The sequence below is a fragment of the Tachyglossus aculeatus genome, chromosome 24 (assembly GCF_015852505.1).
Source record: "Tachyglossus aculeatus isolate mTacAcu1 chromosome 24, mTacAcu1.pri, whole genome shotgun sequence".
Lineage (NCBI taxonomy): Eukaryota > Metazoa > Chordata > Mammalia > Monotremata > Tachyglossidae > Tachyglossus > Tachyglossus aculeatus.
This window is the reverse complement of record NC_052089.1, coordinates 27,967,969-27,983,582: the sequence shown is the minus strand read 5'-3', so window position 1 is coordinate 27,983,582 and position 15,614 is coordinate 27,967,969. Positions and strand designations below refer to the sequence as shown.

The following is a 15,614-nucleotide window of genomic DNA, read 5'->3' as shown; positions in this document are numbered from 1 at the left end:
CCGGGATTTGAACCCATGACCTCTGACTCCAAAGCCCGGGCTCTTCCCACTGAGCCACGCTGCTTCGCTTGGGTGAGAGCAGTAGAGGTAAAAAGGCTACAGGTGAGGACACCTGAGGCCCCAAAAGTTTAGGTGACTTATTAAGCGCTTACTCTGACAGACACTGTACTAAGCGCTGATCAGGGTAGACCCAGCCCCTGTCCCCCATGGGGCTCAGGGTATTAATCCCCATTTTGCAGGTGAGGTAATTGAGGCCCAGAGAAGGGAAGTGACTTGCCCAAGGTCACACGGCAGACAGGCGGCAGGGCGGTGATTAGAACCCAGGTCCTGGTGATGCCCAGGCTCTATCCGCTAGGTCGTGCCGCTCCTTGGAGGGGGACACAGGGTATGGGCTCACTCTGGTGCATTACGACTTCTACCAAATTATTCCCGCTCATCAAGTTCCATTCCTTCGGGATACTGGACAGGTAAGCAATTCATTCAACCATATTTATTGAGCGCTTACTATGTACGAAGCACTGTACTGAGTGCTTAATTCCCCATCGTTTCTCAGAGGGAAGGCATCAATGCCCGGAATCTGAAAAGCGCTAACTCCCCCGAAGCCCGGATGATGTATCCCTTGGTACCGGCCCCCGGGAAACCCTCGTTTCCTTAGGAATGATGGGATTAAAATCACTGGGCCAGCTACTTGGGTTATTCCATCAGGATATTTATTGAGTGCTTTCTGTGCGCAGAGCACTATGCTAAGCGCTTGGAATAGTACAATACAGCAGTCGGTAGGCGTTGCCTGCCCACGAGGAGCTGACGGTCTAGCGAGAGCGAGCGGACATCTCCTTTCTAAAAAAAAAAAGCGATATTGGCAAATGGAGGTGCTAAATGTCTCAAAAGTTGCTGCAGAATTCATCAAGCTCCCGCCCCAATTCCAGAGTGAGAAAACACAGTTGGCGATCTGGTGTGGAATCGTTTTAATACGTTAAAAAAAAAATCGGTGTCAAAATACGCTTGCCTTCGTACTGGAGAATTGCCATTTCCGCCGCTATGGGCAGATCTTCAAGATGAAAGTATTCGAGCTCCGGAGAGGCCAAAAATATCCGCCTCGTGACTCTCCGGCTAGGGCCGCTTAATGCGGGTGTCTCCCGTGGCCTGGGAAAGGTGTCGGAGCTCGGCCGATGACCTCGATTTCAGGTTGGAAGCGGGTGATGGTTTGAAGGTCTGAGCGGGACTTGTGCTTTTTGAACGCGGATCTTTCAGCGGATAACCGGGATGGCCTGAGCCCCGATTGGAGCTCGCTGGTGTGGACGTTGGACGTTTGTGACCTCTCAAATGGCGACTTGGTTTGGACAGCCATCACCGGGGTGGGGGGACGGAGGAGATACCCCAGGCACTGGGAAAATCTAGGCTTGTTTGGGGCTGGAGCGCTAGCGTCTTGGATGAGACGATGGCGCTGCCACTTTTGGGAGTAGCGCCCTGCCTTGTGTCCGCGAGCTGACGAATGGGAGCGTGGTGCCCCGAAGGACGTCGGGAAAGATGACTTCCTCCTGGGTTTTGTAAAGTCAAGGTGCCAACTTGTTTTCCTGCAGTTGCGGAAGAAGATAGCGAGCCCGAAGGGTAGCGCGAATCCCCGCCTCGGCCCGGCGTCCTCCCTTGACGTCTCTCGGTCCGCACAAGCGTGACGTCGGGGCCCCGCTCTCGGGGGGCGATCACCCCCTCCCCACTGTTGGTCCAGATGGCGAGGAGATGGGGGGTCGGCTGGGACCGCCGGCTTCCCGGTGGCGCGGTCGAAATTCCCACCTTCTCTGCTTCCAGTCCGAGGTGTCTGTGCCCAGCAACGGGGGAAGGAGAGGATCTTTCAGGCCTGACCTTCCTTGGACGCTGAGGGACGTTTCCAGGGGACCCCACTTGGCAATCCACACGGAAGGAGAGGATCTTTCAGGCCTGACCTTCCTTGGACGCTGAGGGACGTTTCCAGGGGACCCCACTTGGCAATCCACACGCATCCCGGCCTGGAAACAAGGCTACCTCGTCTGCGGTGGGTGGCTACTACCGCCCCTCATTTTTCCTTGAGTTGGGGGAGACTGGCGTCCTTGGCAGAGCTGCCCGGTTTTCTTCCGGGCCAAACTCTTGACGGACCACGCGCTTCGGCGCGGGCCTTGTGTTAAGGTGCGGGTTGCCCGAGGCTTTCCGTTGGCCTCCCGCTCCTCCCTTCTCCGGGCCCGGAGCCAGCGAGGGGTCAGCCCTTCCTCGCCGGCTATTGTTCTCCCCGCTGGACGGTGGCGGCGGGATGGGCCGTTTGGACGCAGCGGTGTTAATTGTGATGGTGGGGGGCGGGCTGGCTTCCTGCCTTCTGCCCCAGCGGGCCGGACGCGGGCCCAGAACCAAAGCCGGACACCGAGGGTCCAGGGGCTCGGATCCCGGGTGGGCTCGGGGAAGCTGTCGTCCGGCCAGCCGGTCCGCGGGCCCGGGGGACGTCACCGGCTGTGGTGCGGGCTCGGCGGGACCCCCGGGCGGGGGTGACCGGCTCCAGAAGTGGCCCGGCGCACTTGGCAGAGAAGGGGACTTGGGGTTCTCCTCTTGGGGGGCATTTGGCGGGGGTGGGGGCTTCTAAATGACGAAGGATTTGGTGTGTCTGAAATCCTGAAGCGGGAGAGAGGCATCCATCCGCCTTGTGAAAGCACTCAGTCACCTTGCCTCCTTCAATCCGGCCCACACGTTTCGCTCCAACCTCTCCGCAGTACCCCAATCCCATCCGTCTCACCCTCGACCTCTCAACCGCATCCCTCCTCAAATCCAACATTCTCTCCCCGTCCAAAGCCTTGGCGAAGGCCCATCTCCTCCAGGAGGCCTTCCCTGACTACGGCCTCCTTTCCTCCTCTCCCCCTCCCTTCCGCGTCACCCTGCCTTGCTCCCTTTATTCATCCCCCGCTCCCAGCCCCACGCCACTTATGTCCCTATCTGTCATTTATTTGTTTATATTAGCATCTCTCCCTCTAGCCCGTAAGCTCGATGTGGGCAGGGAATGTGTCTGTTCACACCTCCTCCAGGAGGCCTTCCCAGACTGAGCCCCTTCCTTCCTCTCCCCCTCGCCCCCCCTCCATCCCCCCCATCTTACCTCCTTCCCTTCCCCACAGCACCTGTATATATGTATAGATGTTTGTACATATTTGTTACTCTATTTATTTATTTATTTTACTTGTACATATCTATTCTATTTTATTTTGTTAGTATGTTTGGTTTTGTTCTCTGTCTCCCCCTTCTAGACTGTGAGCCCAATGTTGGGTAGGGACTGTCTCTATATGTTGCCAATTTGTACTTCCCAAGCGCTTAGTACAGTGCTGTGCACATAGTAAGCGCTCAGTAAATACGATTGATGATGATGATATTTATTCTATTTATTTTATTTTGTTAATACGTTTGGTTTTGTTCTCTGTCTCCCCCTTCTAGACTGAGAACCCGCTGTTGGGTAGGGACCGTCTCCATATGTTGCCAACTTGTACTTCCCATGCGCTTAGTCCAGTGTTCTGCACACAGTAAGCGCTCAATAAATACGATTGAATGAATGAATGAATGAATGAGGAGGGGGAACAGGTATCGAATCCCCATTTGCAGTTGAGGGAACTGAGGCACGGAGAAGTGAAGTGACTTGCCCAAGGTCACACACAGCAGGTGAGTGGTGGGCAGGGAACGTGTCTCCCAACTCTGCTGCCTTGGACTGTCCCAAGCCCTTAGTTCAATCAATCAATCAATCGTATTTATTGAGCGCTTACTGTGTGCAGAGCACTGTACTAAGCGCTTGGGAAGTACAAGTTGGCAACATATGGAGACTGTCCCTACCAACAGTGGGCTCACAGTCTAAAAGGGGGAGACAGAGAACAAAACCAAACATACTAACAAAATAAAATAAATAGAACAGATATGTACAAGTAAAATAAATCAATAAATAGAGTAATAAATATGTACAAACATATATACAGGTGCTGTGGGGAAGGGAAGGAGGTAAGGTGGGGGGATGGAGGGGGGGAGGGGGGAGAGGAAGGAAGGGGCTCAGTCTTGGAAGGCTTCCTGGAGGAGGTGACAGCGCTCTGCACACGGTAAGCCCCCAAACGCTATTGATTGATGGGTTGATGACGATGATGGCATTTATTTAGCGCTTACTATGTGCAAAGCACCGTTCTAAGCGCTGGGGGGATACAAGGTGATCAGGTTGTCCCACGTGGGGCTCCCAGTCTTAATCCCATTTTACAGATGAGGTAACTGAGGCACGGAGAAGTTAAGTGGCTTGAGAATGGTGGCCTGGTGTACATGAGGGGCGAGAGAATTCCAGGCCGGGGAGAGGACGTGAGCGAGCCATCAGAGGTGAGGTAGGGGAACTCAAAGTAGATAGTCGGTTGGTGTTCAAAATGCAAATTATGCAGGTGGGTTTGCTTTCAAAAGACAACCAACATTAAATTAATGAAAAATTTTCAACTTCATATGCAGCTACCCAAAATCATCTTATTGAAATCTCAAAATACAGTCACCATCGGTCTTTGGACACATCTTAAGGTGAAAAAGAATGTGAAAGACTGGTCTTTCTCACAGCCACAGGTAGTAACTATTCATGTTATAATGAACAAAGTGTAGTTTGTGGTAAGATATCAGGGAGGTGAAGTATGAGGCGAGCTGATTGAGTGCCTTAAAGCTGATGGCTTGGAGTATCTACACTGAGCCCACTGGGTTGTCAGGCCCGTTCTCTATCCACTGGGCCGCACTACTTTCGTTCATCATCATCATCATCAATCGTATTTATTGAGCGCTTACTATGTGCAGAGCACTGTACTAAGCGCTTGGGAAGTACAAACTGGCAACATATAGAGACAGTCCCTACCCAACAGTGGGCTCACAGTCTGTTCATTCATTCACTCGTATTTATTGAGCGCTTCCTGTGTGCGGAGCACTGTGCTAAGCGCTTGGGAAGCACACTACTTCCCCCTAGTTCGGATGACTCAGTTTCCCCCCGGGCCCGCGGAGTCCCGGCCGTACTCACGCTTTCGTTCCCGGGAGCGGCTTTGGGGTCCGAGTCGTTCCTCCTGTTGGCGGGAAGTGGGAGGCAAAGCGGTTACCAGGTAGCCCCTTCTCGGTTGTCCGCGAGCTAGCCGTCCGTTCCCGGGCCGGGGGTGATCAATCAATCAATCGTATTTATTGAGCGCTTACTGTGTGCAGAGCACTGTACTGAGCGCTTAAGTGCGGCTCCCAGCTGCCCTACGCCCACAGCTGGGATATGGAGGGAGTTTGGTGCTGAAATGGCGAGGGGCCTCCATGACTCCTCTATTATATAAATTCTTTGTGGGCAGAGAACATGTCCACCCTTCTGCTGTCCAGTGCTCTGCCCATAGTAAGGGCTCCACAAATTGATCAGTCAATCAATCAATCGTATTTATTGAGTGCTTACTGTGTGCAGAGCACTGTACTAAGCGCTTGGGAAGTCCAAGTTGGCAACATCTAGAGACGGTCCCTTCCCAACAGTGGGCTCACAGTCTAAAAGGGGGAGACAGAGAACAAAACCAAACATACTAACAAAATAAAATAAATAGAATAGATATGTACAAGTAAAATAAATAGAGTAATAAATATGTACACACATATATACATATATACAGGTGCTGTGGGGAAGGGAAGGAGGTAACAGTCATCATCAATCGTATTTATTGAGCGCTTACTATGTGCAGAGCACTGTACTAAGCGCTTGGGAAGTACAAATTGGCAACATATAGAGACAGTCCCTACCCAACAGCGGGCTCACAATCTAGAAGGGGGAGACAGAGAACAAAACCAAACATACTAACAAAAGAAAATAAATAGAATAGATATGTACAAGTAAAATAAATAAATAGAGTAATAAATATGTACACACATATATACATATATACAGGTGCTGTGGGGAAGGGAAGGAGGTAACAGTCACTTATCTGTGCCTCAGTTCCCTCATCTGGAAAATGGGGATGAAGACTGGGAGCCCCCCGTGGGACAACCTGATCACCTTGTAACCTCCCCAGTGCTTAGAACAGTGCTTTGCACATAGTAAGCGCTTAATAAATGCCATTATTATTATTATTCTGTTGTACAGTGTTCTGCACATAGGGCTCAACAAATTGATGTTGAGGGAACTGAGTTTGGCGGGGGGGGTCTCATCCATGAGGTAGAGAAGCAGCGTGGCTCAGTGGAAAGAGCCCGGGCTTTGGAGTCAGAGGTCACGGGTTCAAATGCCGGCTCCGCCAATTGTCAGCTGTGTGACTTTGGGCAAGTCACTTCACTTCTCTGGGCCTCAGTTCCCTCATCTGGAAAATGTGGATGAAGACTGTGAGTTCCCCATGGGACAACCTAATCACCTCGTAACCTCCCCAGGGCTTAGAAAAGTGCTTTGCACATAGTAAGCGCTTAACAAACGCCATTATTATTATTATTATGAGACGCAAGGCAGGGCTGACGGGGGGCACCTCTGCTGAGTCTTGTTTTAAAGAGGGACGGGCTCGCTCCCAGGTGGCCCAGGAGCAAAGGCCTGTTGCCTCGTCCGCCTGAGGCCGTGGGACGGGGCGACTACCAGCTCCTTCCTCCCTCCTTGTGTGGGCGATGTGATGAGGTGGCAGGAGATGATGAGGTGACAAGGCCCCTTGGAAGTAGGACAGGGCAACCGCCGGCTCCTTCCTCCCTCCCCGAGCGGGGGATGTGGGGAGGCGGGAGGTGATGATGAGGTGACGGGGCCTGCAGACTGCCAGCTCCCTCCTCCCTCCCTGCCTGGGGGATTTTTCGAGGCCGAAGGAGGGGATGAGGTAGCACGGTCCACCAGCAATGGGACAGGGTGACCACCAGCTCCTTCCTCCCTCCTTGAAGGGGGAACGTTGTGAGGGGAAAGGAGGGGATGAGGTGACACGGCCTGCCGGGAGTGGGGCAGCGAAGGCCTCCGGCCCTTGCCTTCCTCCCTGTGTGGATGATGTGTTGTGAGGCGAAAGGAGGGGATGAGGTGACACGGCCTGCCGGGAGTGGGGTAGCAAGGCCTCCGGCCCCTGCCTTCCTCCCTGTGTGGACGATGTGTTGTGAGGTGAAAGGAGGGGATGAGGTGACACGGCCTGCTGGTAGTCGCGCAGCGAGGCCTCCGGCCCCTGCCTTCCTTCCTGTGTGGACGATGTGTTGTGAGGCGAAAGGAGGGGATGAGGTGACATGGCCTGCCGGGAGTGGGGCAGCGAGGCCTCCGCACCCTCCTTCCTCTCTATGTGGACAATGTGTTGTGAGGCGAAAGGAGGGGATGAGGTGACATGGCTTGCCGGGAGTGGGGCAGCGAGGCCTCCGGCCCCTGCCTTCCTCTCTATGTGGATGATGTTGTGAGGCGTAAGGAGGGGATGAGGTGACGTGGCCTGCCGGGAGTGGGGCAGTGAGGCCTCCGCACCCTCCTTCCTCCCTATGTGGACGATGTGTTGTGAGGCGAAAGGAGGGGATGAGGTGACACGGCCTGCCGGGAGTGGGGCAGCGAGGCCTCCGCACCCTCCTTCCTCTCTGTGTGGACGATGTTGTGAGGCGAAAGGAGGGGATGAGGTGACACGGCCTGCCGGGAGTGGGGCAGCGAGGCCTCCGGCCCCTGCCTTCCTCCCTGTGTGGACGATGTGTTGTGAGGCGAAAGGAGGGGATGAGGTGACACGGCCTGCTGGGAGTGGGGCAGCGAGGCCTCCGGCCCCTGCCTTCCTCCCTGTGTGGACAATGTGTTGTGAGGCGAAAGGAGGGGTTGAGGTGACACGGCCTGCCGGGAGTGGGGCAGCGAGGCCTCCGGCCCCTGCCTTCCTCCCTGTGTGGACAATGTTGTGAGGCGAAAGGAGGAGATGAAGTGACATGGCCCACTGGCAGGAGGACAAGGTGACTACCAGCTCCTTCTTCCCTCCCCAAAAGGGAGATGTTACAAGGTGGAAGGAGATGATGAGGCGACACGGCCCTCCAGCTGGAGGACAGGGCGGCCACCAGCTCCTCCCTCCCCAAAGGGGGGACGTTGTGAGGTGATAGGAAGGGAGGAGGCGACATGGCCTCTTCTCGACTGTGAGCCCACTGTTGGTAGGGACCGTCTCTATACGTTGCCAACTTGTACTTCCCAAGCGCTTAGTCCAGTGCTCTGCACACAGTAAGCGCTCAATAAATGCGATTGATTGATGGCCTGTTGGCAGTGGGACAGGGCGACCACCAGCTCCTTCCTCCCTCCCTGCGTGGGCCGTTGTGAGGCGGAAGGAGGGCCTGAAGTGACGCCTCTGTGGGGAAATGGCCCCAAACCGGGGGAGTTACCTCTCTGGCGGTCGGCTTGGCCTTATCTCCACCAGACAGGAGGATCCCTGCGGGCAGGAACTGTCTCCTAACTCTAGTGTCCGCAGTCCATCATCATCATCAATCGTATTTATTGAGCGCTTACTGTGTGCAGAGCACTGTATTAAGCGCTTGGGAAGGACAAATTGGCAACATATAGAGACAGTCCCAACCCAACAGCGGGCTCACAGTCTAAAAGGGGGAGACAGAGAACAAAACCAAACGTACTAACAAAATAAAATAAATGGAATAGATATTCTATAGTCAATAAAATAAAGTATAGTAAAATAAAGTATAGTAAAATAAAAGTATAGTAAAATAAGTATAGTACTAACAAAACATACTAATAAAATAAAATAAATAGAATAGATATTCTATAGTAAATAAAATAAAGTATAGTAAAATAAAGTATAGTAAAATAAAATAAAGTATAGTAAAATAAAATAAGTATAGTACTAACAAAACATACTAACAAAACATACTAACAAAATAAAATAAAATAAATAGAATAGATATTCTATAGTCAATAAAATAAAGTATAGTAAAATAAAGTATAGTAAAATAAAATAAAGTATAGTAAAATAAAATAAGTATAGTACTAACAAAACATACTAACAAAATAAAATAAAATAAAATAGAGTAGATATTCTATAGTAAATAAAATAAAGTATAGTAAAATAAAGTATAGTAAAATAAAATAAAGTATAGTAAAATAAAGTATAGTAAAATAAAAGTATAGTAAAATAAAATAAGTATAGTACTAACAAAACATACTAACAAAATTAAATAGAATAGATATTCTATAGTAAATAAAATAAAGTATAGTAAAATAAAGTATAGTAAAATAAAATAAAGTATAGTAAAATAAAATAAGTATAGTACTAACAAAACATACTAACAAAACATACTAACAAAATAAAATAAAATAAATAGAATAGATATTCTATAGTCAATAAAATAAAGTATAGTAAAATAAAGTATAGTAAAATAAAATAAAGTATAGTAAAATAAAATAAGTATAGTACTAACAAAACATACTAACAAAATAAAATAAAATAAAATAGAGTAGATATTCTATAGTAAATAAAATAAAGTATAGTAAAATAAAGTATAGTAAAATAAAATAAAGTATAGTAAAATAAAATAAGTATAGTACTAACAAAACATACTAACAAAACATACTAACAAAATAAAATAAAATAAATAGAATAGATATTCTATAGTCAATAAAATAAAGTATAGTAAAATCAAGTATAGTAAAATAAAATAAGTATAGTAAAATAAAATAAGTATAGTACTAACAAAACATACTAACAAAATAAAATAAAATAAAATAAATAGAATAGATATTCTATAGTAAATAAAATAAAGTATAGTAAAATAAAGTATAGTAAAATAAAATAAGTATAGTAAAATAAAATAAAGTATAGTAAAATAAATAAATAAATAAATAGAATAACAAATAAGTACAAATATATGAAACATATACAAACACATACAACATATATAAACATATAAACAACAATATATAAACATATACAAACATATAAAATATGTCCAGCGCTCTGCACACAGTGGGTTGGAAGCCCCTCGAGGGCAGGGATCTTTCCGTGATATTTATTGAACGCTTACTGTGTGCGGAGCACTGTACTAAGCCCTTGGGAGAGCACAGTATGAACAGACGCTTTCCCTGCCCACAACGAGCTTACAATCTAGAGGGGGAACTCTAGACCGTATTCTGTTCTCTCAAGCAGTCAGCCCAGTGCTCTGCACACAGTGGATTGGAAGCTCCTCGAGGGCAGGGATCTTTCGGTGATATTTACTGAACGCTTACTGTGTGCGGAGCACTGTACGTGGCTCAGTGGCAACAGCACGGATTTTGGAGTCAGAAGTCATGGGTTCAAATCCCCACTCCGCCAATTGTCAGCTGTGTGATTTTGGGCAAGTCACTTCACTTCTCTGGGCCTCAGTTACCTCATCTGGAAAATGGGGATTAAGACTGTGAGCCCCCCGTGGGACAACCTGATCACCTTGTGACCTTCCCGGCGCTTAGAACGGCGCTTCGCACATAGTAAGCGCTTAATAAATGCCATCATTATTAGAGAAGCGGCGTGGCTCAGTGGCAAGAGCACCGGCTTGGGAGTCAGAGGTCGTGGGTTCTAATCCCAGCTCCGCCACTTGTCAGCTGGGTGCTCTTGGGCAAGTCACTTCACTTCCCTGGGCCTCAGTGACCTCATCTGTCATCATCATCAATCGTATTTATTGAGCGCTTACTGTGTGCAGAGCACTGTACTAAGCGCTGTCAAATGGGGATGAAGCCTGGGAGCCCCACGTGGGACAGACTGATGATCTTGTATCTCCCCCAGTGCTTAGAACAGTGCTTGGCACATAGTAAGCGCTTAACAAATACCAACAATATTATTATTATTACTGTACTAAGCCCTTGGGGAGCATAGTATGAACAGACACTTTCCCTGCCCGCAGCGAGCTTACAATCTAGAGGGGGAACTCTAGACTGTATTCTGTTCTCTCAAGCAGTGGATTGGAAGCGTGTCAGGGGCAAGGATCACGTCTACTAAGTCTAAGACACTCCCAATTCACGTCCCACAATTTTCTGCATGTAATATATGTATATAATATATATACTATATATATAATACATATATAATATATATAATATAATATAATATATATTATGTATATGATATAATATATATAATACATATACATAATAATATGTATATATATACTGTATATATGTTTGTACATATTTATTACTCTATTTTATTTGTACATATCTATTCTATTTATTTTATTTTGTTAGTATGTTTGGTTCTGTTCTCTGTCTCCCCCTTTTAGACTGTGAGCCCACTGTTGGGTAGGGACCGTCTCTATATGTTGTCAATTTGTACTTCCCAAGCGCTTAGTACAGTGCTCTGCACATAGTAAGCGCTCAATAAATACGATTGATTGATTGATTAATAGGTGTTCCGCACCCCAGTTTCCACTCACGGAAAATCTGTGCTCTCCCTTCCCTCTGCCCCCGCTCCCCCCAATAAATGAAAATTGACAAATGCCAAGGAATCATACTTACTGGAGCGAGCTTTGTTCTACAAAAGAATAAGGGCACAGGATTAATGGCAGAGGAAAAAATCACGGAACGGAAAGGAAAATGGCCTTTTGCAAACCGTCTTTAAATTCCAGTCATGGTATTAAGCACTTACTATGTGCCAGGCACTGTTCTAAGCGCTGGGGTGGATGCGGGGAAATCGGGGTGGACACAGTCCCTGTCCCGCAAAGGGCTCACGGTCTTAATCCTCATTTTATAGATGAGGTCACTGAAGCCCGGAGAAGTGAAAGGGCCCGGGCTTGGGAGTCGGAGGTCGTGGGTTCAAATCCCGGCTCCGCCACTTGTCAGCTGGGTGGCTTTGGGCAAGAAGCAGCGTGGCTCATTGGAAAGAGCACGGGCTTTGGAGTCATAGGTCATGGGTTCGAATCCTGACTCCGCCACATGTCTGCTGTGTGACCTTGGGCAAGTCACTTAACTTCCTTGAGCCTCAGTTCCCTCATCTGGAAAATGGGGATTAAGACTGTGAGCCCCACGTGGGACAACTTGATCACCTTGTATCCCTCCCAGCGCTTAGAACAGTGCTCTGCACATAGTAAGCGCTTAACAAATGCCATCATCATCATCATTATTATTATTATTAAGTCACTTGACTTCCCCGGGCCTCAGTCCCCTCATCTGTAAAATGGGGATTTCAACTGTGAGCCCCCCCCCACCGTGGGACAACGTGATCACTTTGTATCCTCCCCAGTGCTTAGTACAGTGCTTTGCACATAGTAAGTGCTTAATAAATACCATCATTATTATTATTATTACCATTATTCTTAGTATAGCGCCTGGCCCCTAGGAAGCGCTTAAATACCACAACCATTATTATTCATTCATTCATTCATTCAATCGTATTTATTGAGCGCTTACTGTGTGCAGAGCACTGGACTAAGCGCTTGGGAAGTACAAGTTGGCAACATATAGAAACGGTCCCTACCCAACAGTGGGCTCGCAGTCTAGAAGGGGGAGACAGACAACAAAACAAAACATATAAACCAAATAAAAATTATCCTTATCCCGGCTCTGCCAATTGTCAGCTGTGTGACTTTGGGCAAGTCACTTCACTTCTCTGGGCCTCAGTTCCCTCATCTGTAAAATGGGGATGAAGACTGTGAGCCCCCCGTGGGACAACCTGATTACCTTGTAAACTCCCCAGCGCTTAGAACAGTGCTTTGTACATAGTAAGCGCTTAATAAATGCCATCATCATCATCATTACAGTACCTGGCACGTAGCGCTTAACAAATACCACAGTTAGGATTATTATTACAGTACCTGGCACGTAGCGCTTAACGAATACCACAATTGGGATTATTATTACAGTACCTGGCACGTAGCGCTTAACAAATACCACAATTAGGATTATTATTACAGTACCTGGCACGTAGCGCTTAACAAATACCACAATTAGGATTATTATTACAGCGTCTGGCACCTAGAAAGCGCCGAACAAGTACCATTTTCATTTCTTTTTTTAAAAAGGGGGGGAAATCTGTGTTTCTCCACATGTCTGGTAGGTGGAGAGAGCCGCCCGCCGAGGGGGACCCCGAGATGCCGGACTCCAAGCCGTTGGTTTTTCTTTTTCCGTGACATCTTTTGGCAACGCTCCCTTAAAGACCCCTTCCTCGCTTTTGGGCTGCGTGGAGGCCGCCAGGCCGAAATCCCATCGAAACTGCCAGCTTGTGCTTCCCAAGCGCTTAGTACAGTGCCCTGCACACGGTAAGCGCTCAATAAATACGATTAAATGAGCGAACTGCGTTTTTAACATGCTCCTTCCCTGTCCGAACCAAGTTCATCATTCTACAGGCACGGTAAAGCTTGAAGACTAGCTATGCGCCCGCAATTCAGCTCCGGGGAGGACCGTTTTTTGTTCAGGAATTGGCCCCCAAATCTAGGCCCCTTTTATCGGGTGTGTCAGCGTGGCCTAGTGGCATGGGAGTCAAGGTTGTGGGTTCTAATCCCGGCACCGCCACTTGTCTGCTGTGTGACCTTGGGCATGCTGCTTAACTTCTCTGGGCCCCCGTTCTGTCATCTGTAAAATGGGGATTGAGACTGTGAGCCCCATGTGGGGCAGGGACTGTTTCCAACCTGATTACCTTGTATCTATCTCAGCGCTTAAAACAGTGCTTGACACATAGTAAGCGTTTAACGAATACCGTAATGATTATTATCACTATTCTGCTCATCCCAAGCCTGGTTCCCCCTGAATCTGGGTAAAATACCTATTAAATTGCTTTCTCTTAATTAAAACTGTGAACCCCGTGAGAGACAGGGACTGTGTCCAACCCGATATGCTTGTATCTACCCCAGTGCTTAAAACAGTGCTTGACACACAGTAAGCGTTTAACGAATACCATAATGATTTTTATCACTATTCTGCTCATCCCAAGCCTGGTTCCCCCTGAATCTGGGTAAAATACCCATTAAATTGCTTTCTCTTAATTAAAACTGTGAACCCCGTGAGAGACAGGGACTGTGTCCAACCCGATATGCTTGTATCTATCTCAGCGCTTAAAACAGTGCTTGACGCATAGTAAGCGTTTAACGAATACCGTAATGATTATTATCATTATTCTGCTCATCCCAAGCCTGGTTTCCCCTGAATCCGGGTAAAATACCCATTAAATTGCTTTCTCTTAATTAAAACTGTGAACTCCGTTAGAGACAGGGACTGTGTCCAGCCCAATATGCTTGTATCTACCCCAGTGCTTAAAACAGTGCTTGACACATAGTAAGCGTTTAACGAATACCGTAATTATTTTTATCACTATTCTGCTCATCCCAAGCCTGGTTCCCCCTGAATCCGGGTAAAATACCCATTAAATTGCTTTCTCTTAATTAAAACTGTGAACCCCGTGAGAGACAGGGACTGTGTCCAACCCGATATGCTTGTATCTATCTCAGAGCTTAAAACAATGCTTGACACATAGTAAGCGTTTAACGAATACCGTAATGATCATTATCACTATTCTGCTCATCCCAAGCCTGGTTCCCCCTGAATCCGGGTAAAATACCCATTAAATTGCTTTCTCTTAATTAAAACTGTGAACCCCGTGAGAGACAGGGACTGTGTCCAACCCTATATGCTTGTATCTATCTCAGCGCTTAAAACAGTGCTTGACACATAGTAAGTGTTTAACAAATGCCGTAATGATTATTATCACTATTCTGCTCATCCCAAGCCTGGTTCCCCCTGAATCTGGGTAAAATACCCATTAAATTGCTTTCTCTTAATTAAAACTGTGAACCCCGTGAGAGACAGGGACTGTGTCCAACCTGATATGCTTGTATCTATCTCAGCGCTTAAAACAGTGCTTGACACATAGTAAGTGTTTAACGAATACCGTAATGATTATTATCACTATTCTGCTCATCCCAAGCCTGGTTCTCCCTGAATCCGGGTAAAATACCCATTAAATTGCTTTCTCTTAATTAAAACTGTGAACCCCGTGAGAGACAGGGACTGTGTCCAACCCGATATGCTTGTATCTACCCCAGCGCTTAAAAGAGTGCTTGACACATAGTAAGCGTTTAACGAATACCGTAATGATTATTATCATTATTCTGCTCATCCCAAGCCTGGTTCCCCCTGAATCTGGGTAAAATACCCATTAAATTGTTTTCTCTTAATTAAAACTGTGAACCCCCTGCGAGACAGGGACTGTGACCAACCCGATATGCTTGCATCTATCTCAGCGCTTAAACAGTGCTTGACACATAGTAAGCGTTTAACAAATACCATAATGATTATTATCACTATTCTGCTCATCCCAAGCCTGGTTCCCCCTGAATCCGGGTAAAATACCCATTAAATTGCTTTCCCTTAATTAAAACTGTGAACCCCGTGAGAGACAGGGACTGTGTCCAACCTGATATGCTTGTATCTACCCCAGCGCTTAAAACAGTGCTTGACACATAGTAAGTGTTTAACGAATACCGTAATGATTATTATCATTATTCTGCTCATCCCAAGCCTGGTTCCCCCTGAATCTGGGTAAAATACCCATTAAATTGCTTTCTCTTAATTAAAACTGTGAACCCCGTGCGAGACAGGGACTGTGACCAACCCGATATGCTTGTATCTACCCCAGCGCTTAGAACAGTGCCTGGAACATAGTAATAACAATAATAATAATAATGGCATTTATTAAGCGCTTACTATGTGCACAGCACTGTTCTAAGCG

General features: G+C 47.4%; 1 protein-coding gene across 5 annotated transcripts in view; it reads right to left on the bottom strand.

Moving 5' to 3' along the window:
* Positions 1–701: 701 nt before the first annotated feature.
* JAM2 (junctional adhesion molecule 2) overlaps positions 702–15,614 on the bottom strand; it is a 49,707-nt gene continuing 34,794 nt past the window's right edge. For 3 of the 5 annotated variants that reach the window (XM_038766120.1, XM_038766121.1, XM_038766123.1), the window contains 2 exons: positions 5,024–5,066; positions 1,927–2,634 (listed from right to left, as the gene is read on the bottom strand). In XM_038766120.1, coding sequence (XP_038622048.1) covers positions 2,469–2,634; positions 5,024–5,066 — 209 coding nt within the window. In that variant the 3' untranslated portion in view covers positions 1,927–2,468. Of the gene's footprint in view, positions 1,861–1,926; positions 2,635–5,023; positions 5,067–11,410; positions 11,427–15,614 lie in introns of those variants that run through there. The other 2 variants (XR_005456147.1, XM_038766122.1) reach the window with 2 other exon arrangements.